Source organism: Montipora capricornis, chromosome 1 (genome assembly GCF_036669925.1).
Source record: "Montipora capricornis isolate CH-2021 chromosome 1, ASM3666992v2, whole genome shotgun sequence".
In the NCBI taxonomy this organism is placed as follows: domain Eukaryota; kingdom Metazoa; phylum Cnidaria; class Anthozoa; order Scleractinia; family Acroporidae; genus Montipora; species Montipora capricornis.
The window spans coordinates 53366330-53393829 of NC_090883.1; the positions used below are offsets into that span (position 1 = coordinate 53366330).

Genomic DNA, 27500 nt, shown 5'->3' on the forward strand with positions numbered 1-27500 from the left:
AGTGGCATCTTCACCTCGCATCGTTATGTATTTGTCATAAAGTGTCTCAAATGACTGCAGTGGACTACGCTTAAAGCTTCTCGGCATTCCAAAGTCAGATAGTTGAGAAAAGACTGGGACTAATATCGAGCATTCTTATTTTGTTGAGCGAAAATTCTTCCCAACGAACATATATATCTAGTCTTACCTTTGCAGTGAAATCAACAGGTCAAATTACACAGTGGCAACGTTGAGTGCAGTGTTCGGCAGTTGAGACCTTAGAAGATTGCTTCGTTTTTTGAATGCTTGCGTACGGTTTCGGCATTTCATGGTTTAGGTAAGCGATGTGACCTGTTGTGCTCGATGACTTAATTATTTATGGCTTTCTTTAAAACCATGCCGGTTTCTATGTCGTAAATGTTTTCATGGGACTTGAAATTTCGAGCAAAATGGACGCAATAGCTGAATATGACTTACAATTTGAACCATGGAAAGCAAGAGTGTTCAATAGTTCAGAAACCCAGGCGCTGTAAATTTATGATTTCCAAATTTCATTAAGGCTGACGGGACTTTGGAAAAGAAAAAGTTGGTGCTTCAACACATCAGCTGATCAAGCGGTACGTCGGGAAACGAAAATTACCGACAATTGGAACGTCTTCCTCGCCGAATGTCGCTAAACATAGAATGTATGAATAAAATATGGTTTTTCGTTTACGGACGTGATTGGGTGAATCGTCCGGAGTTCGGTGTATTTTCTCCAGCCCCGCCGTTATCTGTAGCGACAACTCAATTGCAAGCAAATTAGTCTCAATTGTTACAATTTATCAATCAATATTTCCTCGGCTAAAATTCGGAAAACGTGACGCACGAACCCCCAGTGGTCGGAACAACGAACATTCCACTGCCATGACCCATAATTCCTTTCAAGTAATTAGCGTCAGGTTCAATATGGCGAACGCGTGATTTTTAGAGCGGTCGAATCCTTGGAAAAGCACACTTGATTTGCACCTTCTCACACTAGGGGCATTTTCCTTTCTGTTTTAGTCCGGAGACTGGAGATTGTGGTGTTCTGCGACCATCAAGTCAACGGCTTTGAAGAACTCTAGTAGCTCTGTTTATATAGTTGAACTTGAAAGCTGTGCTTCTATAGAGGCTGTTGAAATTTAGGATTTTATGTGGAATGGATGGACGTTCAACCTCACCAGAGATTGACGTGGTCGGCGATGGAAATAAAACACGCCAACTTCTTCAAAGAAGCAAAAGATTTTCGGGCGTATCATCAGGGAATTCGACAAGTTTGCGTGCACCGAATAAGAATGGCGCGAACCTCTTGGTGGCAAATACCAAAGTTAGAGGGAAGAAAAATGCAGAGGTCGTCAATCTCAGAGTTCGAAACATGGGAATAATCAAGGTGAAGAAAGAGCCTGAATCAGACGAGGATTGCAAAAGCTTATTTGCCATCAGTTCCTTGCTTGATGAGTGCGATTTCGAGAAGACATCGCAGAGGAATAACATATCGAATTCACCAACATTGTCTGGGCCAGGGAGATCGAATGTGACGGCTACGACGAGATCCCTGGGTCCCTCGCAAGGGCGACCGAGGCAGAGCCTAGAAAATGTGATCAGCTCTTTGAAATCTGCAAAAGAAATGAATTTCGACAGGACATCAGCTTCTCCTCCTCTCCCAATGCCACCTAAAAGAATACGTCCTGTCGCACAAACAGTCCCAAAGGTCAGTGATTCATTAAGTGGTGATGGGCCTCACATTATTGATGTGCGATCCTTGGCATCAGTTGTGGGACCATCAACTAGTAAAGCATCTGTTCCAGTGACATTGCAACAGCCAACTGTCCCCAGCTTATCTTCCATTGTAGTACAGCCAGCTTCCTCAGCAGCTTCTGGTCCAAAGCCCTTAAACATTCGATTTGTTTTGCCTGCCAATGTTCCGTTTAGCACGGATCAGTTTCAGAAAGTTCTTCAGGCCACTTTAGCCTCAATAAGCACTCAGTCAGTGGCTGTAGAACCAGAGCAACTACACAAAGCAATCCAAGCAGCATTAACTTGTGTCACCAAGTCAACAGTTGCTTTTAACCCAGACCAACTTAAACAGGCCATATTGAGTTCTTTGACTTCACCAGCTGGGTCTACGACCATTTCCCAATTGGTACAAACACCTGCTCTTCCATCTGCAACATCAAGAGCTCATTTGCCAAAGAGTTTGAATCGCCCTCAAGCTATAGCACCACACCCACCGTCCCCACATAAAGTGCCAATGCGCATGCAGGTTGACTCCTTCTACACACAGGACAATAGACCCATCTCAGGCAGGAGTAGTCAACGTCAATTTTCTCTCTCAGCTGCAGGAAGTTCTCCTGTGGTTGCAACAACCAAAACAAGAGCATCTGATGGTGGTTTAGTTGTGAATGGTAACAGCAACAATTCTTCATCTTCTAGTGACAGTGCTTGTGCATCCAATTTGAAGGAGGCGAGAGATAAACTGGTCAAGGCTCTCCAGCAGAATCGTGTTCTTAATGTTCCTAGTTTATCAAGCACCGCTACAGCAGCAACAGCAACCACAGCAATTTCAGCTTCTAGTCCAGTCCAAGATCAGGATGCAAATATTGATTGCTTTGACCATGATTCTGATTTCAGTTTGTCCACTCCAGCACCTAATTTGCCTGCAGTGGCAGAAACACCTGTCTCCAGTATTGTACAGGAGAGTACAATCTGTAATGCACCATCAGCTCAAGCCACTCAGCCAGAATCTAATCCACCAGCTGGAAAAGATGTTGTTTCATCTTCCTTTGCACTGTTGCCCGAGACCCAAAAAGGTGATTTTTCTATTTATGTTATGTTCTATTTATTTATGTTTCTATCTATGACAAAAAATTTATATTCCCCAAAGTTTTGCTTTGGATTTTAAAACTATGTTAATTAAACACTAAGTGACTGAAGATTTTTAAGCCTTGATTTCAAAATGACACTTGTTTATTTTAACTGGAATTTTCGTATTTAATGGTCCGCCATTGCTAACTTTAGAATCTTGAGAGAGCTTGATCGAGAAGAAAGTGGCATCAAAGACTCGCTAGTTAAAGTATAAAGTGCGTGTGTAAGTGGCTGAATTAATATGCAACAAAGTAAGTTTCACGCCTACTCATGTTTTGCATGTACACGTATAATAAGCTGCATTTAGACGCTGTGACTTTAAGCTAGTGAGTAAATGATGTGACCTTTCCCTAGACCCATTCCTCTGAGATCCAATAGGCCTTATTCACGATAGCGGCCACGTTGATTTTCAAATTGTCATGCAAATTAGCCATGTGTTATGCTGGGGGCAAACATTCGAAAAAAGGCAAATTGCAGAAAATCGGCTTGTCGAAATATTGAAATAACATTGCTAAAAGTACATTTTAGGATTTAGAATTAAGCTCCTTTTATAATAATTTTATATCTTTTGATTGCCTTTGACATTTTGACTTTCTACTTCATTATCTGCTCATTTTTCACATAGTTCTAAGTAACTTGTGTCATCATTCTATTTTACTACTTAGGTGAGAAACATTCAATGAACGTGAAAAAAGATACATCTGTGTGGCTAAGGTGTTGGTTGTAACCTTTCGAACTTGTGTTGTTTGCCCCCTCAGCATTGTGTAGCTAATTTGCATTCTAATAGCAAATCCAACATGGCGGCCATCGTGAATAAGGTCTATTGGTCAGTTTCGAATGTGAACAGGCTAGAACAAGAAGAGCTACTATGTGAGTCCATTTCATGATTAATGGGCACAAGTGATGTTTTGAAAGTTCTCAAAATTGCACAAGCCATATCAAATGCAATTTGAGAACTTTCAAAACATGAAAGTTCATACACATGTATGATTGTTAACCCATTCACCCTTAAACCGGCCATACTTAGTAGTTTACTCTGTCTAACGCCAGACGATTTTACTTGTCAATGGGGAATCCCCAGGAGTCCAGGGCTCGAGACTAACAGTAGCCAACTAGCCGCAGGTTGGGGAAACTTTAGTTTTGGCTAGTAGATTTTGATCTTTCACTAGCCATTGAGGCAACTAAAAATTGTGACACAGTCGAGTTCTGGACGAAAACAAAACTGAAAATTATTTCAGATGAATAAGGCTGAAGGAGAGAATAGAAACTTATACAAACATAAACTATCAGTGGATTTCATGGTTTCTGAATTAACTGCCTTAATAAGTGCGTGTTACGCGTGTGTAACATTTTACACGAACTATTACACGTGCCTGAAATTACACACAGTCTGCGTGTAATTTGACATGAGTAAACTTGCTATGACCAATACATGCGGCTTGCGTGTATTTCCACTTGGCATTGTACATAATCTGACAGTGAAAGTTAGAATCACAGAGTCGATATTTCTGTTTGAGAAATTCAGCCTTGCCTGTGTGTTCTTGCAATAAGGTTTTATCTTTGGAGTGCTGCCGTTATCCGTCAATGAATCCTTAGCTCTCATTTCAAACCACAAGTAAAATTTCCTTTATCTGGTTTCCCCTATTTAATCAATCAAAAATCAAAAGTTATAACTGTAACGAGCGAACTATCCATGGAAATACTTGACATTTATTTGAGAATTCTGTGCAGAACGAGCGATCGCACACGGCAGAAAAGTGGAAGTTTTAATTGCTAAGGTATACTTAAGGGGGCTAGGTCACGCAATTTTAGGCAATTAGATCAAATGGTCATAGAATTAACTAAATATCAAAATAACTGTTCAAAACTATTCCTTCCAGAAAAATCAAATAAATATTTTCGGCACATTTTACAAACTTTGAATGAAGATCTTGTCTTGTAACGGAGAGCATTTTACTGTTTGAATTAGCAAATTATGCACGGTAGAACCGAAGATATGTTTTTTTTTTCGGTGTGTTTGCCGTGACATTGCACAATGCCCTCTCGCCGGCGTGGGTCTTAGGGCCTGATTACATGGTGAATTTCAGCCCGTGCTGAAATTTCAACCCGCGTTCTGTAAGAAATCCTCTTGAAATGAAAGTGGTGATTACTTTCCTGTATTTTTTTACTCTTGCTTATTGCGCACGTAATTTGCATGTAAATTGTGCGCACTATGACAGACTTGCGCACATGATACGCGTGTGTAATGCTGCACTATTCCTGTGGCTACAGTACTGTAGCCATGAGGCCAGTGAGCTAAAAAGTTAGTCTCGAGTCCTGGGAGTCACTCACTGAAAAACAGTACTGTTTCCCATTTAAATTATTATATACTCAACAAAATTACTCCATTGCTGTTTCCATAGCATCTTCCTTATTGCACTCTATAACCTGCATGTATTGATGCATTGTGTGGTTCCAGAAAATATCCATACCCCCACCACGGAAGACTTTTTGATTTGCACCCCCCCCCTCCCCCCAGGATTTTCCATTCCAGGGGGGTCTTTGACGACCCCCCTCCCCTCAGTAATTTCCAGAATTTTTTTTAAATAAGTGAAATTAGTTACGAAATTGCAGTAGAATTTTGTTACGACAGTGTAAACATTAAGATTAACTTTTAGAAAAATATAACGCTTTGTTAAGCTCATTATCCAGCTAAACTTTTAGCTTCTTCGCCATCAAAGTTGCAAAGCTTAAACATTTGGGTTGCACGTCGACTGTTTCACGTTTTTGTGCAAACTTCGATCAGAACATTTCACTCACTTAAACAACTTCGCAAACGATAGTAAATAAAACAGAAACTTACAAGGTTCCTTTGTCTACACATTGATTGTCAGTTTCTTCAGGTTGATTCTTATTTAGGGACCACACTTGTTGATGCGGTAGGTTTCGTGAACGTCATCATGAAGGCGATTGTTTTACGAAGAATATTATTGACGCCAAAATAATCCATCATATTTGTTAACTTAGATATGGCGATTTAAGTTCAGTCTTCAAATTTACTGACTCTCCAGCAGTCATTCTCGCTGGTAAGTGACACACAGCTGCACTGTTGCTTGCATTTTCAATGAGTTACTACATGTACCCCCAGTAAAACATGAATCCTATCAAAAATGTGTTTACTGCATGTTAAGGCAGCGAAAAGTGATACTCAAGTGAACGGAAGTGTTGGTTGGACGAAAAAGAGACAAACGGAAGTGTTGGTTGGACGAAAAAGAGACAAAGCTGGAAGTCTGGCGACGAGACTCCAGTTGAGACCGCCATTTTAAATGTTTTGAATCCATCCCAAATGAAAGACACTTGTTCTTAGCTTCGGGAGATTGTAGCGCTAGCTAACTCAAAGAAAAACGGAAACATTGAAGCTACATGTAATAGTATTAACTTTATCTCAAAACTGATTTTTGTTTCAAAACATCGTCCGATAGTGTGTTTTTGTGCTTCAGATTGATCGTACATGTATGTTGCTTTCAATGTTTTGTGTGTGGTTCGTGACCCTTTGGAAAAGTAGTTTCCCACGAAACCCCCCTACCCCTTGGAAATTACTGCCCTTTAACCCCCCCTCTCCCTCGGAATTTCCAATGATCTTCCGTGGTGGGGGTATGGATATTTTCTGGAACCACACATTCATGATTGGGAGGCAGTTTGGGAGTCCATCCATGGGTAAAGGCTAAGGAAATAAGTGTTCTAGTAAAAGTAAAAGTTATCCACAGAAACTTGCATTTTGTGCACTTTAAGTGCACTACACATTATGTCACTGGGTTGTAAGAGTGTCTGTGGTGCCAATAGCCCTGTAGTGCATGCATAAATCACAAATTAAAAATAAACAGGTCTGGTGGAAGCGTCCTTGAGTTTCAACAAAATGAGCCCCAAAATCGGCAAGAATTTGTGACGCTGATGGATAATAAAGTAGCAGTTATCCAAAGTGACAGAATCACCTGGTGATAAAATTAATAATCTTTTCAAGGAGAGTAAATTTTGACTTTGCAGAAACAATAGTCAACCTCAAGAGTTAAGCGATTGTGATCTTTGTGTTGAATTCGCACATTTCTTGTCAATTTTTACAACACCGGAAAGAAAAAAAACTAACAAAAAGAGAAACCCACTGTCTTACCATCATTAATTTTTGACACAGATGCATCCTTTGTTTTGTAAGTAAACATGCAAGGTAACTTAATAACAGCGCCTGCTGAATTAGATGTCACTTTCAATTTAGCAATTGACTTGTGCAGCCAAAAGTACATTATAGGAAAATTGAATGTCCCAAAATGCTTTCTGCTGATAGTAACCTTCTATATTCTCAGCTCAAAGTTTAAGTTGTTTTCATGTCAAAAATTTTGTTGTTGATGGCAAAATATTTTATTCTTGATCAACACTTCCTGAAAACGTCCTTGAAGGTCTTCTCTTCCTAAAAACTGTGTACCAATATTAATTTTATTTTTGCATCAATATTTGTTTTGCACAAAGCAGGCTAACAAAATCTGTACCTCACATACTGTAGTCGCAGTTTTTAGCGTTAAAAGAGAATTTTAATCAAGGCCCTATGTTATTTGAGGTCTCCCATCCAATTACTAACTCCGCCAGACACTGCTTAACTTCAGTGAACTTTTGTCTTAGAAAGCTGTCAGATGCTCATAGTGCGTGCTTAAACTTGTAGTGAAAAAGAAGTTATAAGGAAACTTGAAAATGATCAACATGTCAGCCTCAAAGCCAATGTTTCTCGATTCCCTTTTATTTTCTTCAATCTTTCTGGGTTTAGTATTACTTTTACTAGTAACTACATGTCTTCTCAGGGGGCTATTTACCTAAGAACTCTACCATGACACTATAATGTTATACATTACCAAAACAATGTTGTGTACTATTAGAGCTACAGTACATACCGTATTTACCCGTGTATGTTAGTTTGAGGTTTACATGTTCGATTTTCTGAGAACTTTTTCGAAACACAAGGACAAAATGCCCGCATATACAACAACTGCTAAACCACAAAACTATTATGCGCTTGAGGCCCTGATTTTTTTGTGTATCCACATTTCCAGAAATCGAAGAATACAAGATTAGTGTCCCAGTAACATTGAACAAAGAAATTAAGAAATTGCTTTTTTTTTGGCCATTAAAAATGGGTGGTTGACTTATACACAGGTAAATATGGTATTAGGTAAGGTAAAGTCACTGCTTACGAGCCAGAAAGCCCATCAGGCCGGCGCTTATCTCCGGTTTCCATAGCATGAAGCGACTAGGAGTATTTCTACTTCCCCCTGGATCGGATGCTAGTCCATCGCAGGGTTACCCCCTGGGCATTTCGCCAGTTTCCATTTATACACCTTGGTGGAGAGAGGCACCGTGAGAGTAAAGTGTCTTGCCCAAGAACACAACACAATGTCCCCGGCCAGGACCTGAACCCAGACAACTCGATGCGGAGTCGAGCGCACTAACCATGAGGCCACCGCGCCTATCCTGGAAAACAAATGCAGTTCAGTTGACAATTGTGGGATAAAGCACTGTGTTACTACTGTAACACTACCACACGTATGCAGTGCGTGCCTATTTTTTAACAAATGGACATAGTAAGCACAAACTAACAATTGTATTCAAAAACACATTCTTAGTTGGGTAGTTTGCTTACTTTGTTGAGAGTTTTGGAGGAAACTAATGTGAATTTTGCACTGAACTTTGATGTATAAAAACATTTTGCAATGTGTTGCAAGTTGCAAGAAGGAACAACATTATTATTCTCTGCCAAGTTTAGGGTTACCTGGATGGCATTTTTTGTTAAATTTTGATAGATATGCCTGGCCATTAATGAACTCCTTCCTCCTAGGTAGCAATACCCAAAAATAATATTGGTATATTAATGAATGAATTAATTAATTGAGGGAGCCTATCTCTTATAAGCCCAGTGGTTTCCTTTGGGCTTCCTTGCCATTATCTTTTTACAGTGCAATGCACCTTACCATGGCCACCCAACAAACTTTCACATTCAACAATTACGTGTAAATACGTCAACTCAACAACCCATGCAACGATGTTCAACTTACAATTGTGCGAACTTTGCAAGGAGGCGTGACTGTCAATAAAATTCACACATCCTGATTGGCGGACAATTTGTAGAAAACTTTGTTAGGTGAATAGTAAGCTCTGTACTGAGGCAAACCAATAAACTTGAAACTTGAACCTTTTCTCTCGTTTTTCTAGTCTTTTTGATCACAATCTCCATTTGCTACATAGCTACTGTAGCTACCAGCTTGAATCAAATCTTGTTGAAGTCTTGAGATATACATTTACAGTAAAAGACAACTACACTCAAACCTAGTACAATTGATGGTACACTGTAGCTTGTTTTGCAAAGAAAAGGAAAGCAATAATGGACAAAAGAGGTGAACTAGGTTCACCCATCGATGCCAGACTATTTTACTCGTCATTAGGGGGCAGTTTAAGATTCACTTTTAAATGTTTCCCTTCATTCCATTTCTTGTCGAAGTCTATTGCAGTAATTCCAGAAATTAGCGAAAAAGCCTGTGAACAGGTTTTACGATACAGCTCTTCATGATCACTTGATGAGCAGCGAAAATCCAAAATTTCCTATTCTTTAGAAACATACTGAATGCAAGATAATTTGCAAGCATTTGAAGTGAAACTGGGTCAATGGTACATGTACCATCAATGATTTACCAGTAATCAATGAGTTGTTTCTTTCAAAATTGAATGGGCTAATAGACCAAATCGGCTAACTCAGTGTTGTACCCTGTCTCAACTGGGTACAACATTGAGTCAGCCAATTTGATCTATTGTTTCAAAACATGACACTGTTGTAAACAAAGCGATCTCAAGCACAGTGAATGTTATTTGCGTCAATATAAACAAATGAACACTAAATGAAACAGAAATCTAAATACACGCTGTAGACAGTAACCGTATATATTTCATACTTTTGAGCAATTATCTATTTAGTTTAATAGTTGCCAAAGTTGTCAAAACAACAACGACAATAACGGTTGATATCTTTTATAAGGATCAAGCAATTAAATTTTCAAATTATGGATGCATTAAGAAACCTCAAGGGATATGTTTGGCCTAAGGTCTTTCTCACGTAATGTCCCTGGTGAGTGATGAGAGGCGGCTGTATTTGCAGGCTATGCTTGACCTTTTATGACTGTAAAAGGGTACTATTCACTTACAGATAGCTTACATAGTGTGTCTTGTAGAAAAGCATTAAGAGCAAAGTTTCTGTAATCATCATTATTCAAACATTCCTTAGTTTTTAATTTGGTCAGATTCCTAACTTAGATTAGTGAGCAGACATAATTTTTTTTTTCTGTTATAGTGACACGAGTCATCAGAAAATGTGAATAAAGTCATAAAGGGCTGTGTGCAACCCATGGGCACAACCCATAGCTACTTATACTTCCAAAAGAGCTTCAGGAAATGTGCATTGAGGAGGACAGTAGTCATGAAAAAAAAGAGAGAATTCTTCTGACATTGAACTGAAACATTCAAAAATGCACAGAATTCTGCTCTAATCAAGTTTCACCCCTACTTCCTATTCTTGGGCTGTTTAGTCTCCCGTCTACAATTTTTGCTTGCAAGGCCTCAGTTTGAGATTTTGCTGTAACGACCTCAATCTCGTTTTTTAATTAATTAATTAATAATAATAATAATAATAATAATAATAATAATAATAATAATAATAACTACTACTTCATAGCGCTTTACAATATCCACTATATGATTTAAAAAAAACAAATGCAAATTAATAAAAAAGAAATTACATAATAATTAAAAAGGAAATTAAAGTATAAATTGTTTACTAAAGGCAAGTTTAAACAAATAAGTCTTCAAGTCCTTTTTGAAAACAGCCAAAGTGTTTGATGATCTGAGTGATAAAGGTAGTTTGTTCCACAGTTTGGGGCCAGCAGTCGAAAAAGCTCTGTCACCGTATGTCTTCAGAGATGTCCTTGGAATGCTTAAGAGTCTTTTTGAAGCAGAGCGTAGTAAACGAGAACTGGTACTAAACTGTTGAGACCTTTTTAGACTAACAGGAGTATTTTTAATTAAAAATAAATCTATATTGAACTGGTAACCAATGAAGCTTGAATAAAAGCGGAGTGATATGATCAGTTTTCTTTGTGAAAGTAACAATTCTTGCAGCGGCATTCTGTATTATCTGTAACTTATTAATCAGATAGGTTGGAAGTCCATAAAGCAGAGAATTACAATTATCCAATTTAGAGGTTACATAAGCATGGATCAGAATTTCAGTAGTGTCCTGGCTCAGGTATCTTCTAATTTTACTTATATTCCGTAGATGGTAAAATGAGGCTTGACAGACTTTTTTCACATGTACATGCATCCTTGCGTGCCAGGTGATCAAAGTGGACTCCCAGATTTCCTACTGATTCACTAGGACAAATCTTTTCCTCACCAACTTGAAGATGAATTAAAGCAAGAGACTGACGATATCGAGAACTAATGAGTAGCATTTTTATCTTGATTTAGCTTCAATCTATTCAAGATCATCCACAAATCAATGTGTTTAACACATGCTTCTAATTTAGACTTAATCAAACAGAGGTCTTGTTGTAATTGAGAAGGGGAAAATACATAAATTTGTGAATCATCCGCATAGTAAGTGGTAATGGAGATCATAAGACTTAATGATCTCAGCGATTGATGCTGTATACAGAACATACAAGAGTGGCCTTAGTACAGAACCCTGTGGTACGCCACCTAACAATTGACGAATAGATGACTTGGTATTCTCAATCTGCACAAACTGCTCACAACCCTTAAGATACGATTCAATCCAAGCAATCACTTGACCATTCACACCAAATCTTAGTGCTAGTCTTGACAGCAGTATGGAATGATCAACTGTGTCGAAGGCTGCCGATAGGTCTAACAAGAGCAGCACTACAGAATCATTGTTATCAACGTAAGAACTCATTATGGACTTTAACCAGAGCAGTTTCTGTTGAATGGAAGACTTTATACGCAGATTGAAACATCTCATCCATATGATTGTTCACTAGGTGGTTGGTGAGTTGAACGGCCACAGCCTTCTCAATGATCTTAGAGATTAGGGATAGATTTGATACTGGTCGAAAATTAAAGAATTGATTGTAGTCAGCATCTGGCTTCTTTAAGCGAGGAGACACAACAGCAGTCTTAAGAGATTTTACCATAGTAGCTGTAGATAGCGACATGTTCACAATCTTTATAATAGTCGGAAGTAACACTTTAAGGCAACCCTTAAAAACTGTTGATGGAATAGGATCTAAACAGCATGACTTGGCAGAGGGTTTACCAGCAAATGCAACAATCTGATCTTGCGTAACGTCTTCAAACGTACACAGAGTTTTTGCGCTTTGAATAGAAGGTTCTAGTGTAGGAGGTCCACTGATCTTATCTTCTCTAAAGGAGAGACTGATGGATCTTCTCAATCGTTTCTGTAAAATAATCAGTCAGCCAAAATTGTGTTGTTATGAGAGGCAGGTATGGTGACTTCTGTAAAAGTTTATTTACAGTTTTAAATAGTACTTTTTGATCTGATAAATGCTGGTTGATAATATTTGTGTAGTGCTCAGACTTTAGAGAACTAATAAGATGAATAACCACACCACACTGATTGACGTTGACGATCAGATTGTGATCTTGTAGAATGCCACTTACGTTCAAGATTCCTTCTTATTCTCTTTTGTTCAGTCACTTCGGATATGTACCAAGGGGCCTTCGCTCTAATCAATATCCAACGTTTTTTTTGCGGAGCATGTTTATCAATTAAAGAGCGTAATGTGCTATCATAAATATCAACGAGTGAACTCAAATCAGTAGATTGTACATCGCTAAAAGAGTTGAAAATGTCATTGTTCAAAGTATCCAAGTGTAGAGTTCGTAGATTTCTGCTATTAACGAGCTTCTTTCCAAACATTGTTTTCTGTAGAAGTAGGTTACAGTGAACGGCGTAATGATCTGATAATCCAGGGTCCCTAATGTTACACAATTGAAGTATTGAGTCATTCGATTTCCTAATAACTAGATCAAGGGTGTGGCCATGTATGTGTGTATCCTCCATGACATTTTGTCTCAAGCCAAAGGAGTCTAAAATGATTAATCATACTCATCGTCATCCAATAATTATTATTGTTTGTTATCTCATTGCATTGTCAGGATCTAAGCAAAGCACAAAAGGAAGTGCAGGCTCCCCATCAGGAAGTGTCTTGCAAGCAGGTCATTGTACTCCTTCAGTCACTCCTGCAGTTTCTGGCCCTCAGGTGAAAGAAGGTAGTAAATCATCCTTGCCAGCTGAACCTCAAATCTATGTGTCCACTCAGCCAGTACAAGAAACCTTGAACCCAGAAAGTGGTTCAAATATAAATCTTCTGATTGCCGTACCCAATCTCAAAGTAACAGATTCACCTGTTAGTTCTTCCACGTCCCAAAGGGCTTTAGCACCACAAAGCCCAAACCCTGCAGATGCCTCAAAGATAAATATGCAGATCTCGGATCCAAATGACAAGGCAACCAACTCGCGTTTGAGTTCATCTAGGCTCAAAAAAGCTTCAGCACCTCAAAAAGAGCTGCCTCCTACTGGGTGTGGATGTTGTTCAAAGTGCAAAAGTGCTCCTGAGTCAAAGTTATACATTTGCCATCATAAAGGGTGTGGCAATGAATACAACAAAGAACAAGGACTTCAAAGACACTATCACTATAATCCTCATCACAAGCCTCGACTTCCTCTTGAGAGGGCTTCACAATCAGTCGACCATTTTTTACCAGCGGATCTCTTGGAGGCGCATCGCAGCGCACGTTTACGTGAACTTTTAAAACGCCTTGGTCCTGAAGAGATCAAAGACCTTGTTTTGCCGCGTGTGGCGAAAAGTATATCTCTTTTTGAGTTGCTTGAAGTTAAATCCACGCGTTCTCAGGTTATCCGAGGAATTCCTGACATTTCCGCTTTCAAAATGTTCAGTGAGTTTGAGCGGTTCAGGAAAGAGGTGGAGAATAGGTTGTTGGCATTGATATTGTTGCCTCAAGGGAAGGGGAGAGGCCGGGCTGCCGCATATGGGGATGCCGAGGCAGCAACGGCTACGAAAGCAGAGAATATAGGAGTTAGGAAAAAAGCAGAAGAGTCAGTATCACCCACTGTTGTCTTAAGTGATGTGGAAAATGAAAGCCTTGCCAGTAATACAAGAAAAATTCCCTGCTCTAGCAATGCAGGAACACAAGAGAAAAACATGAAAAGTGTAACCATTGACTTAGAGAAAGAAGAGAGCTCTGCTGCACCTGGAACCTCTTCAGGGATGGTTGTAAGCACTTCTGTTGAGAAGTGCTTGAATGTGGAAGGCTCCTCAAGCTCGGCTGATGTGAAAGTAGTTGAAAAGAGTGTGGATAAAGGTCTGGAAGAAACCCCTATGGATTCTACCGAACAACCTGTAAAGGAGTCAAAGCAAGCTGCTTCAACGACACAGTCGCATGAGGGAGAAAAAGCAGAAGTTGTTTGTTCGACAACCAAACCACATCTGCCTATGGTAGTTGAACCAGAATCTGCAAACAGTTCTAGTACCCCTGGGGCTAAGGATTCTGTTTCAGTAGAAACTACTGACCTACGTAAGGAAGAGATTAGTGAAGCCTCCCTTGCAACTGCAAGGAATGTGTCAGGTGATGTAACAATGATCGATGCTGACAAACTAGAAAATTCTAGTAGTGATTGTATTATAGTTGATAAAAAACTGACTTGTGATGATGGGAAGTCACATGCAAAAGAATCAACTCTTAACATGGAAGAAAACAGCAGAGATAAGAAAACTGACACTGACAGTCCAGAAAAATGCAATGTTCCAGAAAACAATGAGAACAATAAATCTTTGCCAGTCCATGAAAATGAGGGAAGGGTGAAGGAGGACACTTTGCAGAATAATAGTGAAAAGGGGCCAGCAGTTGTTATGCAAGAAAGCAAGGTTGATGATAGATCTCCAACTGTTCTTGTTGAAGAAAACAAAGAAAAGACTGATGTAGGTAAGGAAAGTTCTTTGGATAAAGGAGAGAATCAAGGGTCTGAAACTGTTAAGGTTGCTGAGGACAGAAGCAAGAAGAGCAGTGCTGGTGGTAGCGAACAAAATTGCATGCAGTTAGGTGAAAATGGAGAGATAGAAGGTGAAAAGAGCAAAGGAAGTGAAGAAAACAAAGAAAAGACTGATGTGGTTAAGGAAAATTCTTTGGATAAAGGAGAGAATAAAGGGTCCGAAACTGTTAAGGTTGCTGAGGACAGAAGCAAGAACAGCAGTGCTAGTGGTAGCGAACAAAATGTCATGCAGTTAGGTGAAGATGGAAAGGCAGAAGGTGAAAAAAGCAAAGGAAGTGAAGAAAACAAAGAAAAGACTGATGTGGGTAAGGAAAATTCTTTGGATAAAGTAGAGAATAAAGGGTCCGAAACTGTGAAGGTTGCTGAGGACAGAAGCAAGAAGAGCAGTGCTAGTGGTAGCGACCAAAATGCCATGCAGTTAGGTGAAGATGGAGAGATAGAAGGTGAAAAGGGCAAAGGAAGTGAAGAAAACAAAGAAAAGACTTATGTGGGTAAGGAAAATTCTTTGGATAAAGTAGAGAATAAAGGGTCTGAAACTGTTAAGGTTGCTGAGGACAGAAGCAAGAAGAGCAGTGCTAGTGGTAGCGAGCAAAATGCAATGCAGTTAGCTGAAGATGGAAAAATAGAAGGTGAAAAAAGTAAAGGAAGTGACAGGAAGCATGTTGAAGAAACGTTGGATATATCCTTGGATCCTGAAGTGGTTTCTATGACTGTTGATGACATCACGGTGGAAGAAAAGGAAACTCAAACAGATTTATCTGATCTGAAGCAGAAGCTATCCAAAATGCTGGCGGAGATCACATTTGAGGATGAAGAAGACATGAACGAAGAAAACCTTTTGAAGTTTGGTCTCCCATTTGCAATAAAATGGGGCAAGATTATTAAAAGTGTGCGTCACCTTGAGGCCAAGAAAATAGCTCGAAAGGAAAATTACTGCGAATTAGACATGAAACAGTTTATTTACGATAAGCCCAAAGAGGCAGCTAGTGCAGTCATCTCTGGAAACTGTCATGCCCACCCAAGCTTTTTCAGAGCTTATGTCATGCCGGCCTTGTTAGACAAGCACATTGACGACTTTGGCCTTTTCGGAAAGAAACTGCTCAGTAGGCTCTTCCTGTCACAGAAGAAATATGTGGACATTCTCAGATCAAGTATCGGCCCTGAATTCACAAAAGTTATGGGAATTAACATTTTCCCAACATTTAAACGAATAAACGATACATGGAAAGCAGTCAAAGTGATGACACCTGAAGAAAAAGTGAAAAGAAACTTAGTTTTGGAACTTTATCCCAAGGACGAACTTGAAGTCCCAGATGAAGAGGATGGCTCATCCACAGCCAGTACTGGAAGTAGCCAACAGGCTAATCCTGCTGTAAGAGGTGTCACTACAGCTCAGAATTCTGCCACCAGGGCTGTTACTAGTTGTGCACCAAATGCCACAGGCAGAGGAAATGACCAGTTGAAAAGACCAGGCCAGGACGACATTCAGCCGGGTGATGCCTGTAAGAAGGCAAAACTTGATAAATCAGGTAATTGCGTTGTAGATTACATTGGATTTTTCAGCCTTTAGTGCACAAACATGTTACTAACCCTTATGGTACAAATTGCCATGTTTCTTTGAGATTTTCGTTGTGACCCGTAGTGTAGTGGGTATCGCTCGCGGGCTGCATTTCAGCACTCCAAGTTCGAATCCCAGCTTGTGCACTCCAAAGTTCACTCAGCTTTCCATCCATTTGTGGTGGGTAAAGTGAGTACTAGTATTACTGGGGACAAGTTGTGCATGCAATGGGATAGGAGTGGCACCTTCGACTTCTGGTGAGCCTCTTCTCTAGGGTAAAATGATTAACAACCCATGAGTGCCTTAACAAAAAAAAGTAGAGATTTGTCGCAGTGACGAAGGCAGAACTCTAGTACCTTACTCGAGGTACTGTTTCTGCACATTAGCTGTTCTGGGGCAATGGTGCAGTGAATGAACCATAAACAATCCAAGTATAATTTCCTTATATTTTTTGGAGGTAAATAGTGTGAAAATGGTATGGTATGAAATGGTATGAGGCCACAACATTTTAAGAGTAAAGGCAACCTTGAACCACTTTCGATTTGTTAACTACACACTTGTTTATTTGACAATGGGACTTTTGAATAAGAGCCAGTTTAGGGGTAAAAAGGTTAATCCATAAATTCAGGATAAATGTGAGACTAAGAATCTAATATTTGAAGGGATGCAAAAATAGTTATTTCCATATCAAGTATTTTGTTGGTTATTGCAGCAGCAGCGGTAGCAACATCTGGCATGTGATACAAAATTGAGAAAGAGGCTGAGCAAAGACGAGCATTAATAAATCATTTTTTGCCCTGTTTAGATGCTAATAATGAATAAATATTAATGATCTATGTTGTTTTTGAAGGGGAGGGAGTGGTAGGTTCTAGTTAAATATAAGTATATAAATAATTTATTTATTAGTGTATTATAAATTAGTTAAAGTGTACCGGTATCTAGTTGTATAATAAAATTCTACTTTTAAGCTCACTTATTCTTTTTTCCTTTTAAATGATAAGATAACAAAGTTTTCAAATGATATCACAGCCTCCATCACATGAAAATTGATTGGCAGATGTCTACCGCAAGTGAGGTCAAACTCAAACTCACTGCTAATTATTAGTCAGGTTATTAGCATCAAACCTTGAAATGGCTTTTTTTTCCAGAGTGAAAGTTAGTTGTCTGCTAAGACATTTTCCTTTTGTGAACTTCACATTTGAGGACTTGTTCAGGTTACAAGTTGATTAATGTGAAGAAATTGAAAAATAACGGAACTTTATAGACAGCCTTTCCTGATAATAATTATTTTTCCCCTTGAAATAAAAATCAGCCAGAAAATTGAAAACAATACTGTATTGGGTTCATCTTCCAGGTAGCAGAGTAATTCTGACTAATTGTTGTATTCCATAAGAACATAAAGGGTTTTTTTAGGAATAGTACTTGGGACAAAAGCATTGAGAAGTCTTTACACCAGTTCTGTGATATAACCGCAAGTTAGTAAGAATCTGCTGAGGCTAAAAAGTTATAATATATTATTCTTTTTGTTCCAAACATGCACATGTCCCCAAACAGACTCGAATGAGGCAGACCAAGCACAGGCAACTACTTCAACAGGAGTATGTCACTCAAACGTTAATAAAGGTCATACAGCTCAGACTCCAAACAACTCGGAAAAGGATACCACAAATAACAAGGACAAGCTAGATAAAAGTAGCACAAGCCAGGCAAATCAGCTGGAGCCCACAGAAAAGAAAAATGAAACACCTTCAGGTGGGAAATCAACATCTGAAGGTATGTGCATGTTTCTTTTTTATTTTGTGTTGAGTTAAGTAACCCTTTAATATGATGTTACCAGCTTTTTTATGCCATAACAAACAAACAAACACTTTTTTTAGATTTCTTTTATTACTTTTTAAACACTTACAATCTAATAAATTATTACATTACATGTACATAATTATACATGCAATCAGTAGGACACATTACTACAATAATAGCCAGCTCTTAGATACGTTGATGAGAAATCTCCTTGGGAAGTGGTAAAGGAATCAGCCAGAAAATTAGCCAAAGTAAAGTTTTCAGAAAATTTCCTATCCCTGAACCACGAGAAACTCTCAGGAACCCTTTATCAGTCATCTCAGATTTCATACAAATTCCAGCTCCCAGGCTTTTGTGTTTGTTGCTTGCAAGCATTGCTGTTATCTCTAACCAAGAATGAAGTTAACCATAATTACTAAAAACTGGACTACTGATATCAGATTTCCAGCATTTTCATTGGCTCACTGGACACAGGCTGTCAGGTCTTATACCTGCTCAACCTAATATGGTCAATGAATGCGTGAGCAATAAAGCAAGCTAAAAACATTAAATTTTTTGCAGCTCTGAGAAAAAACGACTGACAAATACCGTTTTGGACCAGAGTTGACCGAGGCAGAAGTCGATGCTTCAGTGGAAGAGTTGTTGATCCTGGAGTTTTTAATAAACAATAATATTAATTAATAATTATATAATTATACTCTGGCTTGCTGGATATAAGATGATTATAACCAACTCGGCACTACACGCCTCATTGGTTATCTATCACTTCATGTGCAGCACGCCCTTGTAGAATAATAATTGTTAGAATACAAAGGCGACAGGCATACTAACTATCCTACTACTACTACCACTGCTGCTACCACCAACACCACTACCGCCACCACTACCACCACCACTTCCACTACCACCACCAACACTACTACCGCTGCCACCACCACCACCACCACAACTACCACTATCACTACCACCACTACCACTACCACCACCACCACCACCACTACTACCACTACCACTACACTGTACATTCTTTTCTTCGTTATGATACTTATTTTTAGTTGCAATTTCTCAAATCAATAAGCCATTTCCGAGTTTCATGTCTGCCTTCTCTTCAAAGCAAGTCTAAATTTCAGAGTTTTTGTGATGGTAATTAGTTCTACTTTACGTATGAATGAAAACTAATTTTCATAAGAAAAAGTGGGCACTTAGACTCGCTTTGAATACGAGGCAGACGAACTCGCAAATGGCCTAGTTTAGTTCACTTTTATAATGTACTGGTAATGTTTCTTTGAATTTAAGACAAGTCAAATGAATCTACATCCTCGATATCACAAGCTAAGCCAAGCACCAGTGTAGAGAATACAGCCTCAAAACCACCAAGCACCACAAATTCTACCTCGCTCATTCCAACAAAGGCAATGATCTACACAAGCAGCGAAAAAGGAGGAACTTCCTCTCTGCCTTTTTCCACTGCAAAGGGTTCACCCTTATACTTAGTCCCTGTAGAAAAGCTCTCCCCAAAGCTTGTGGAGCAGTTCATCAATCAAGGAAAAAGTGATGGCATTAAAACACGGAGTGCTCGGACGCCAAAGAAAGGGAAACAGGCAAAGCCTGGCTCACAAGTGTTGGTGCTAATTCCTTCATCAACACCAAATGGAAGTCCAACAATACACACACTGACGTCTGAAGAGCAACTGAAGGCCGATGGAGATAAGAAACCAATGCTTCTGCTTCCAGCCGACAAGGTACCTAAATCCATGGCGAGTCAAGCTCCTACTGTCCGCAAGAAGATGATGATAACGGTGGTTGCACCATCAAGCAAAAGTGGAACATCAGCAGCAGCTCAGAATGTAACAACTACATGTACAAGTACTTCTTCAGCAGGTACAGTTTCTTTGGATGTGCTGGTAACAGTGGGTTGTACTGTACTCAAGTCAAATTAATTATACCGTTAGTCCTGTTTCTATGTACATGTAATGTAGGATTTCAACCGTATGACAAAGCACATGCTACATTGTATGATAAACTCTTATTCTTAAGGCCTTCAGTGATACTACAGACAAACAAAAGACAATCGACCGATTCGGGTGACTCAATGTTGTACCCCGTTCAAATCTCTCGGGGTTAAGGTTCTTTGTGTGTTGCATTTACATGATAATGTAGCATTTACATTTTAACTGGCGGCTTTTCAGCGGCTCTGTTGGATTTTTAAATTTTCTTCTTCTTTCTCACTTTTCTTTACCGAAATGTCTAGGGTGGTACCGATATTCATTGTAAGCTTAACCTTAACGAATAGAACTTGACCAGCTTTTCAAATTTAAATTGTAATATTAGGAGTCTAAACGCTAATTTTGATCATTTAAGTCAAATGTTAGCTGATTTAAACTTTCCATTCACCGTTATTGGTCTCACTGAAACCTGGATCAATTCTGGCCATTGAATAATAATAATAATAATAATAATAATAATAATAATAATAATAATAATAATAATAATAATAATAATAATAATAATAATAATAATAATAATAATTGTCGCTGCTAATCGCCGTCGCAAAGTACAGCAACGACGCAGCTCAACAAGGTCGAACCGAAAGCATACAATGGCGTCTCTGGCAGCCGCTATACGGTCCATGTGTGACCTTGGAGCGCAGCTTTTTATGCTGGTTTTTGAGTGGCTTATCATCTTCCAGGTTGTACATTCATCTCCCAGGAAACTAAACTGAGAGCAGGGAGTGTTGGAGCATTCGTTTGCAATGATATAACCTTCCACATTAGAGATGATTTGAGCTCGAGCACTGATGAATGTAAAATTCTTTGGGCAGAAATTGTAAACAAGTCCAATAGGAATATCCTCATTGGCATTATTTTCAGATATCCAGGTTCAAATTTAGACATATTCCTAGGTAAGCTTTATTCTAATATTGATGTTGTCAACACTGAAGGACAACTATGTGCTTTATTAGGCGATTCCAGTGTTAATCTGTTAAATTTTGAAATCCATAAACCCACTGAGGATTTTATATAAACTATGACTACCAAATTTTTTGAACCTCATTTGTTAAGCCAACTAGAAGAAGATATCACACTGCCGCTTTGATTGACAGTATTTTCTTCAATTCCCTCAATTTCCATACTGTTAGTGGCAATGTACATGTAATTTATGATCTTACTTATCATTTACCCAATTTCTTAATTATTAATGACTTTTTTTTTTCTGATTCAAAAGGCAAAATCTTTAGGCAAGACTTTTCCAGTTTGAATGAAGAATCTGTTTTGAATGACTTTACATTAATCCAGTGGGAACAAGTTTTCCGTGAAACTCAAAAATAATAATTAATGCAAATCAGCTATTTAAAGTATTTTTTGTAAGTGCCCAGGAATTGTGAATAAACATCTTCCCCTGAGGAAAATGGGAAGTTAAGTTTAATTCCAAACCCTGGATAACTAAGGTACTACGAAAGTATATTAACCACAAAGATACTATGTACAGACATTTTATTCAAACTAAATCTACATACAGTCATCACAGCTATTGACATCAGCTATTGACAGTAAGAATTATTCCTGTGGTATTTTTATAGATTTTTGCAAAGCCTTTTATATTGTTGACCATCATATCTTACTTTACAAAGTGGAATACTATGGCATCAGGGGCATTGCACATGAATGGTTTCACTAGGCCCTATAGATTCAGACTCAAAACAAATTCTATGTGGAGTGCCACAGGAATCATCGCGTACTGGGGCTTTTGTTATTTTTTTATATATGTAAATGATCTTCATAAATGTTCCAATGTACTTGACCTCCACCTCTTTTCGGATCATACCAACATTTTTCTACAAGATCAAAATTTGCATTCCCTCGAGTTGAAATTAAATGAAGAACTAAATAAAGTTAATCAATGGCTCCAGTTAAATAGGTTGTCTTTAAATATTGATAAAACAAATTTTGTTATCTTTTACCCTCTACAGAGAAATCCTCAACCAATTAGCTTAAAAGTTTCTTGCAGGCCTGTGGAGCAAACTGCGTATATACGTCAAATATCTAGGTCTTATTTTTAATAATTATTGTAATTTAACTTGAAAAAAAAAAACATAAACATGAAGTTGGTAAGAAAATTTCAAAGGGCATTGGCATTCTATCTAAGCCTCGATATTTTGTTACTAATGATGTTCTCAATTAATAATATTATTCCTTAGTGTATCCTTTCCTTATTTATAGCTTGATTGCCTGGGGAAACACATATGCCACAACTCTTAAACCTGTTGTAGTTTTGCAGAAAAAGGCAGTACGAATAATAACATTTTCTAATCGAGATGCCCACTCAAGCCCTCTGTTTTCACAATGAAGGCTGGTTTTCACTAGCAACGTAGTCGGAGTCGTAGTCGGAAACGTAAGACCGCTTATGACCTAGTGAAAATCAAAGATCGGAGTCGTAAGCGGAGTCATAAGCTCGACGGAATCGGAGTCGGAAGAATCAGAACGTATCCATTTTCTTTCGACTCCGCTTGTGACTCCGTCGCTTATGATCCAGTGAAGTCTATATTGTCGGAGTCGGAAGCAGAAGCAGAAGAACCAACCAATCACAATGCTTGGAATCGAGCATTGTGATTGTTTTATTCTTCCGCTTCTGCTTCGGACTCCGACAATGCAGTTTTCACTGGATCATAAGCGAAATCGGAGCTCTGCTTCCGACTCCGACAATTCGATTTTCACTAGATCGTAGCACTCTGCGCTTGTGATTACGACTCCGACTCCGACTCCGTCGCTAGCGAAAACCAGCCTTTAGGATTAATCAAATTAATGGATCTTGTGACTTTTGCCTGATCTAATTAATTAATTCTGTTCTGTAAAACTTTTTATAATTTGGCAAATAGAGCTGTTTTCAATTGAGTGTCGAAAGTAATTAGCGAATTACTTTGGTTTATGATTACTTTACTCGGTAATTGGTTCAAAGTTCTCGCGCCACTTTTTCAACCAATCTCAAGTGAAAACAAAACTAATCTTGGCTCGCGCTTGCACATTTTCCCGCGCTTTGTGTTGGCTACGTGTAATTACTTTGAGTTTTGATTGGTTTACTGGATTGTCTCCGTCCTTTTTGGTTGGCCAAAGCAATTACTTTGGTTTTGGTTTTACGAAACTCGATTGAAATTCCCTCTAAGTGGATGGTTGTTTTTGCTGATTTTGTTGTTAAATGATAGAGCGGTTTTCAATTGAGTGTCGAAAGTAATTAGCGAATTGCTTGGTTTTTCATTTCTTCACTCAGTGATTGGTTCAAAGTTCTCGCACCATTTCTTCAATCAATCACAAGTGAAACCAAAACCAAGCGTGGCTCGCGCGTGCACATTTTCCCACGCTTTGTTTCGGTTACGTGTAATTACTTCGAGTTTTGATTGGTTTACGGGATTGTCTCCGTCCTTTTTGATTGGCCAAAGTGATTACCTTGGTTTTGGTTTTACGACACTCGATTGAAACTCGCTCTATGGCAGCACTTGAAATAAAAAGTTTTATGCCCAAACGATTTGAATTGGGTACAACATTGAGTTAGCCTGATCGGCCTATTCTGAAGAGAGAAAAATTAATGGCAAGGTCAATGTGCATGTATATTTGTCATAGGTGGAGAACCTTAACTGTTAAAGACCTTCCTTCTCTCTGTAGTGCAATTTCTGCTTCAGGGTAGATGAATCATGGGTTCGAATCCCTTGAATCCACCTGAATTTTACAGGTGTCTGTAAAGAGACACTTCCTTAGATTGCCCAGATAAGTCACAGTGCGAGGATCACTTCTCTCATTTGTGTCTCTGATACTGTTCGTTGTATACAGTAAAAGGCGCATGTTTACATGAGCAGAGTTGTGCAGTACCGCCAGAGTATTGACCCATTGAGACGAGGCAATGACTCTTGTGTGCCATGGGATGGACTCCGGCTCCATCGTTATGTGTATGATATGGCATCATTATTACATTTGTCGACGTTATTTACCTCCTTATCTTTTTATTGTTTTCGTTTCCTCCTTAAAGGAAGCTCTCAAGACCAACTTGTGAGAGGATCGATCACACGTGCTGTAGAAAGCAATGCCAAAAGTAATACACCAATTTCCAAATCACCTGTCACATCTGAAGGCCTGGCCGATTCCGTGGGAACCAGCCCATCGAGTTCAGTGCCAGTAGTGCAGCACTCGGCAACTCTGAATACGCCCATGGAAGTCGATGAGGCTGGAAAGCCTACAGAAGGATCAAGTCATGAGGCAGCCGATGTTGGAAAAGTGGATTCGACATCATCTAAAGAAAGAAAATCCCCTGAGGAAACTCCATCAACGTCCAAAACAATGACATCATCTTTGTCAGACGCAAGTGAACCCGTTGCTCCGAGTGAAAAATCACAAAGCAGTTCCACATCTGTAAAAGCGGGTGTCGTCGGCAAGCAAGGCAGCAGTGGCGAGCTGGATTTCTTGCCCAGTTTGTTGCCTAGTGACTTGACGCTGGATAATCTGCTTAAAGACATTGCAGGGGATTCCCCAGCTACGGCCAGTGATGAATTGGTGCCTTTTGATGTATCGGAAATCATTCAGAGCATCGAGAACATGCCAAATGAGCCCACTTCCAGTAGTGAAACCGCTGACTTACCCACTGACACCGTCGCTGCAGCTTCGGAGAGAGTGACCTCTGAGAAGACAGGAAGGGACAGTGAACTGAGTGATGATGTTGATAAAGAGACCAGCCACCGCTCCAAACGGCAGTCCCAAAGGAGATTACCTACCAGCCCTTTGTCAACAACTGTGAAATCATCGGCGGAAGCTGTACCACAAAACACATCAGGTACGTTTAAAATTTTAAAAGAATAGGCAATTTCAGGAACCCATGACCCGGAGCCTACAACTCTACTGTGTTCGTGTCACGGCGTTTTCATAGACCGATTTATTTTTAGATTGGAATTTCCCGGGAATGAGATTCCCACAGGAGCCCGATGACAAATTACAAGAAATTAAGCTGACGTCATAGGGTCACCGAAGCGGAACTGCCTTTGTTTTTTGACCTAATTCGCGGGAAGGGCTAGTCTAAAAATAAACCGACTCGTGAAAACGCCGTTTCACAGACGCTGTATGGAAGTTGCACGCTCCAGGTGGGCTCCTGGCAATTTTCACGATGGCGTCATTTGACTACAACTACCACAATTCAGTTTGTTTTTCTTTTCATATTTAAATTTTGTATTCCCAGTGGGGTAAAAATAACAATAGCTCTAATTAACAGGAGACAAGCGAAACCTGAAGGATTCTGGTACTTGTAGTCAAATGGCGTCATCATGCAAATGTCCTGTTTACACAAGAACCTGCAGGTTACTCTTGTTTATACTTGGTCCGGTATTATGAATTCTTTTTTTCACACCGGTTCTTCTTCAGGTAATCTACGGTAGCGGTGCGAGGTAAATCGTCAGACAAGGCTCTTTTTTTTTTTTCAATAGCTTCTACGTGGGACGCCAAGTCTATAAATCGAACCCGGGCCACATTGGTGCGAGACCAGTGCTCTCACCACTACGCCATCCCTGCTCCAGATATGAAGAAATGAGAAAACCTCGTTGGCTATGCTAGGGCTTTCTTTTTGGTGGCTTTTTAATTTAGAGTATGGAGCTAAATATTCAGTACCATCTCACTTGGTTCTCTTTAATTTAGTGAATTGTGCTAAAAAGTCAGTGCTATCTGGCTTGGTTCTCCTGTAGGTGAATCACGAGAAAACTCGGATACTGAAGATGGTAGTCCCCCACAGAAGCGGCGCAGAACACCAACAAGAGCCGCGGCCAAGTCCTCTCGATTTGTCAGTGATAAAGAGCTACGCGGGAAAAGTCCACAAGGATCTCCTACCACCGCTAAAACCAGAAAGCAGTGAGATTGTTCAACAGTTGTTGTGGAGTGCAGCACAGAACTGGGTCAGATGTTGCTTGCTTTCATTGTAAATCAGTTTACTTATAGGCTTTCGCTTTCAAGAGAATACAAAATTTGAAGAAGCAGATGGTTTTTTTAGTGTGTGTTACTTGTGGTACTTTCGTAACTCAAAACTCGCTTGCAAAAGGTCAAACGGCTTTGAGACCTTGCACAGCTTGTAAACCGCACGAAACAAAAGTAATTCTTAGAAGCCTTTATTTAAAGGGTTACACTTTCGAAATTTAGTTAAAACTTCATAATATAACGTCATAGGGGAGCAGTACAAGAAAGCAAAGCTCGGTATAGTTTTATTTGAAGGGTCATACTTAAAGATTTCACCCCACAGACTCAAGAACCATCTTGTAATGCACAATACACATCAGTACAGGGAAGTAAAGCGTTTAGCTTTTACGTAAATGGCCGCACTTAAGCGATTCAGTCTAAGACTCAAACGTTGGTACCACATTGTCAAGGTTGAATGAAGGAGTACACGAAAAAAAGCTCATATTTATTTTTCTTTTACACTTGAAGGATTTTATTCACAGACCCATTCGTTAAAGCCTCCATGTATGCAGCATTGGTGTGTACTGCTCACTCAGTTGCTCTCATTTGACTTGTGAGACTTTGAGATTTGAGCAACAGGCTTCAGAGTTTAACGCCTGCATGATTCGACATAAACCGCATTTCCTTTTGATATAGTCACACTTAGAGGTAGACCTGCAAACTTAAAAATGAGAACCAAATGTAATATGTTAAGGATCTTTTAAGGCCTTGTTAAGGCCTAGCCGAACGATAAAATATGAACGATCCTCGTGTTTCGTATTGGGTCGATCCAACATGTTGAAAATTGCGGGGTGGCCAATTGATATCAAACATTCTTTCAGCATGCCTAACCAAACAGAAGACGAACAGGGTTGTTGTGCGTAAGATGTTAATAACTCAATTTGTAGTCACTGCGCGTGCGCCAGCGCAACATGTTGGTTAAGACTGGTCAAACGAAAGAACATTCACGCATTCAACAAGTGAACATGTTAAAGGATTTTGTATTGATTGTCTGATGCTGTATCAAACATGTTCCAACATCATCCAACATGTTGAGTGGTCATCAAACACGGTAGCCAAACGCTGAAGTGTTGGCTCACCCAACATGTTTCACTTTGATCGTCTGACATTTGTCGTTTGGCCGGGCCTTTAAAAGTAATTACCCACATAACTTTACGCATGACCTGCATTGTAAATATAT

At 39.3% G+C, this 27500-nt stretch overlaps 2 protein-coding genes across 3 annotated transcripts in view; one reads left to right on the forward strand and one right to left on the reverse strand.

Annotated features, from left to right (window-relative positions):
- The window catches only part of LOC138050135 (uncharacterized), a 347595-nt gene that overhangs the window by 238352 nt on the left and 81743 nt on the right, over nt 1-27500 (reverse strand). The gene's annotated exons all lie outside the window — the stretch shown is intronic.
- The window catches only part of LOC138050043 (serine-rich adhesin for platelets-like), a 28017-nt gene continuing 654 nt past the window's right edge, over nt 138-27500 (forward strand). Inside the window, exons 1-7 of one of the 2 annotated variants that reach the window (XM_068896546.1) lie at nt 138-316; nt 1024-2810; nt 13069-16512; nt 18096-18314; nt 19638-20222; nt 24360-25157; nt 26056-27500. The exon at nt 26056-27500 is cut by the window's right edge and continues 654 nt beyond it. In XM_068896546.1, coding sequence (XP_068752647.1) covers nt 1160-2810; nt 13069-16512; nt 18096-18314; nt 19638-20222; nt 24360-25157; nt 26056-26222 — 6864 coding nt within the window. In that variant the 5' untranslated portion in view covers nt 138-316; nt 1024-1159 and the 3' untranslated portion in view covers nt 26223-27500. Of the gene's footprint in view, nt 317-926; nt 2811-13068; nt 16513-18095; nt 18315-19637; nt 20223-24359; nt 25158-26055 lie in introns of those variants that run through there. The other variant, XM_068896542.1, reaches the window with a different exon arrangement.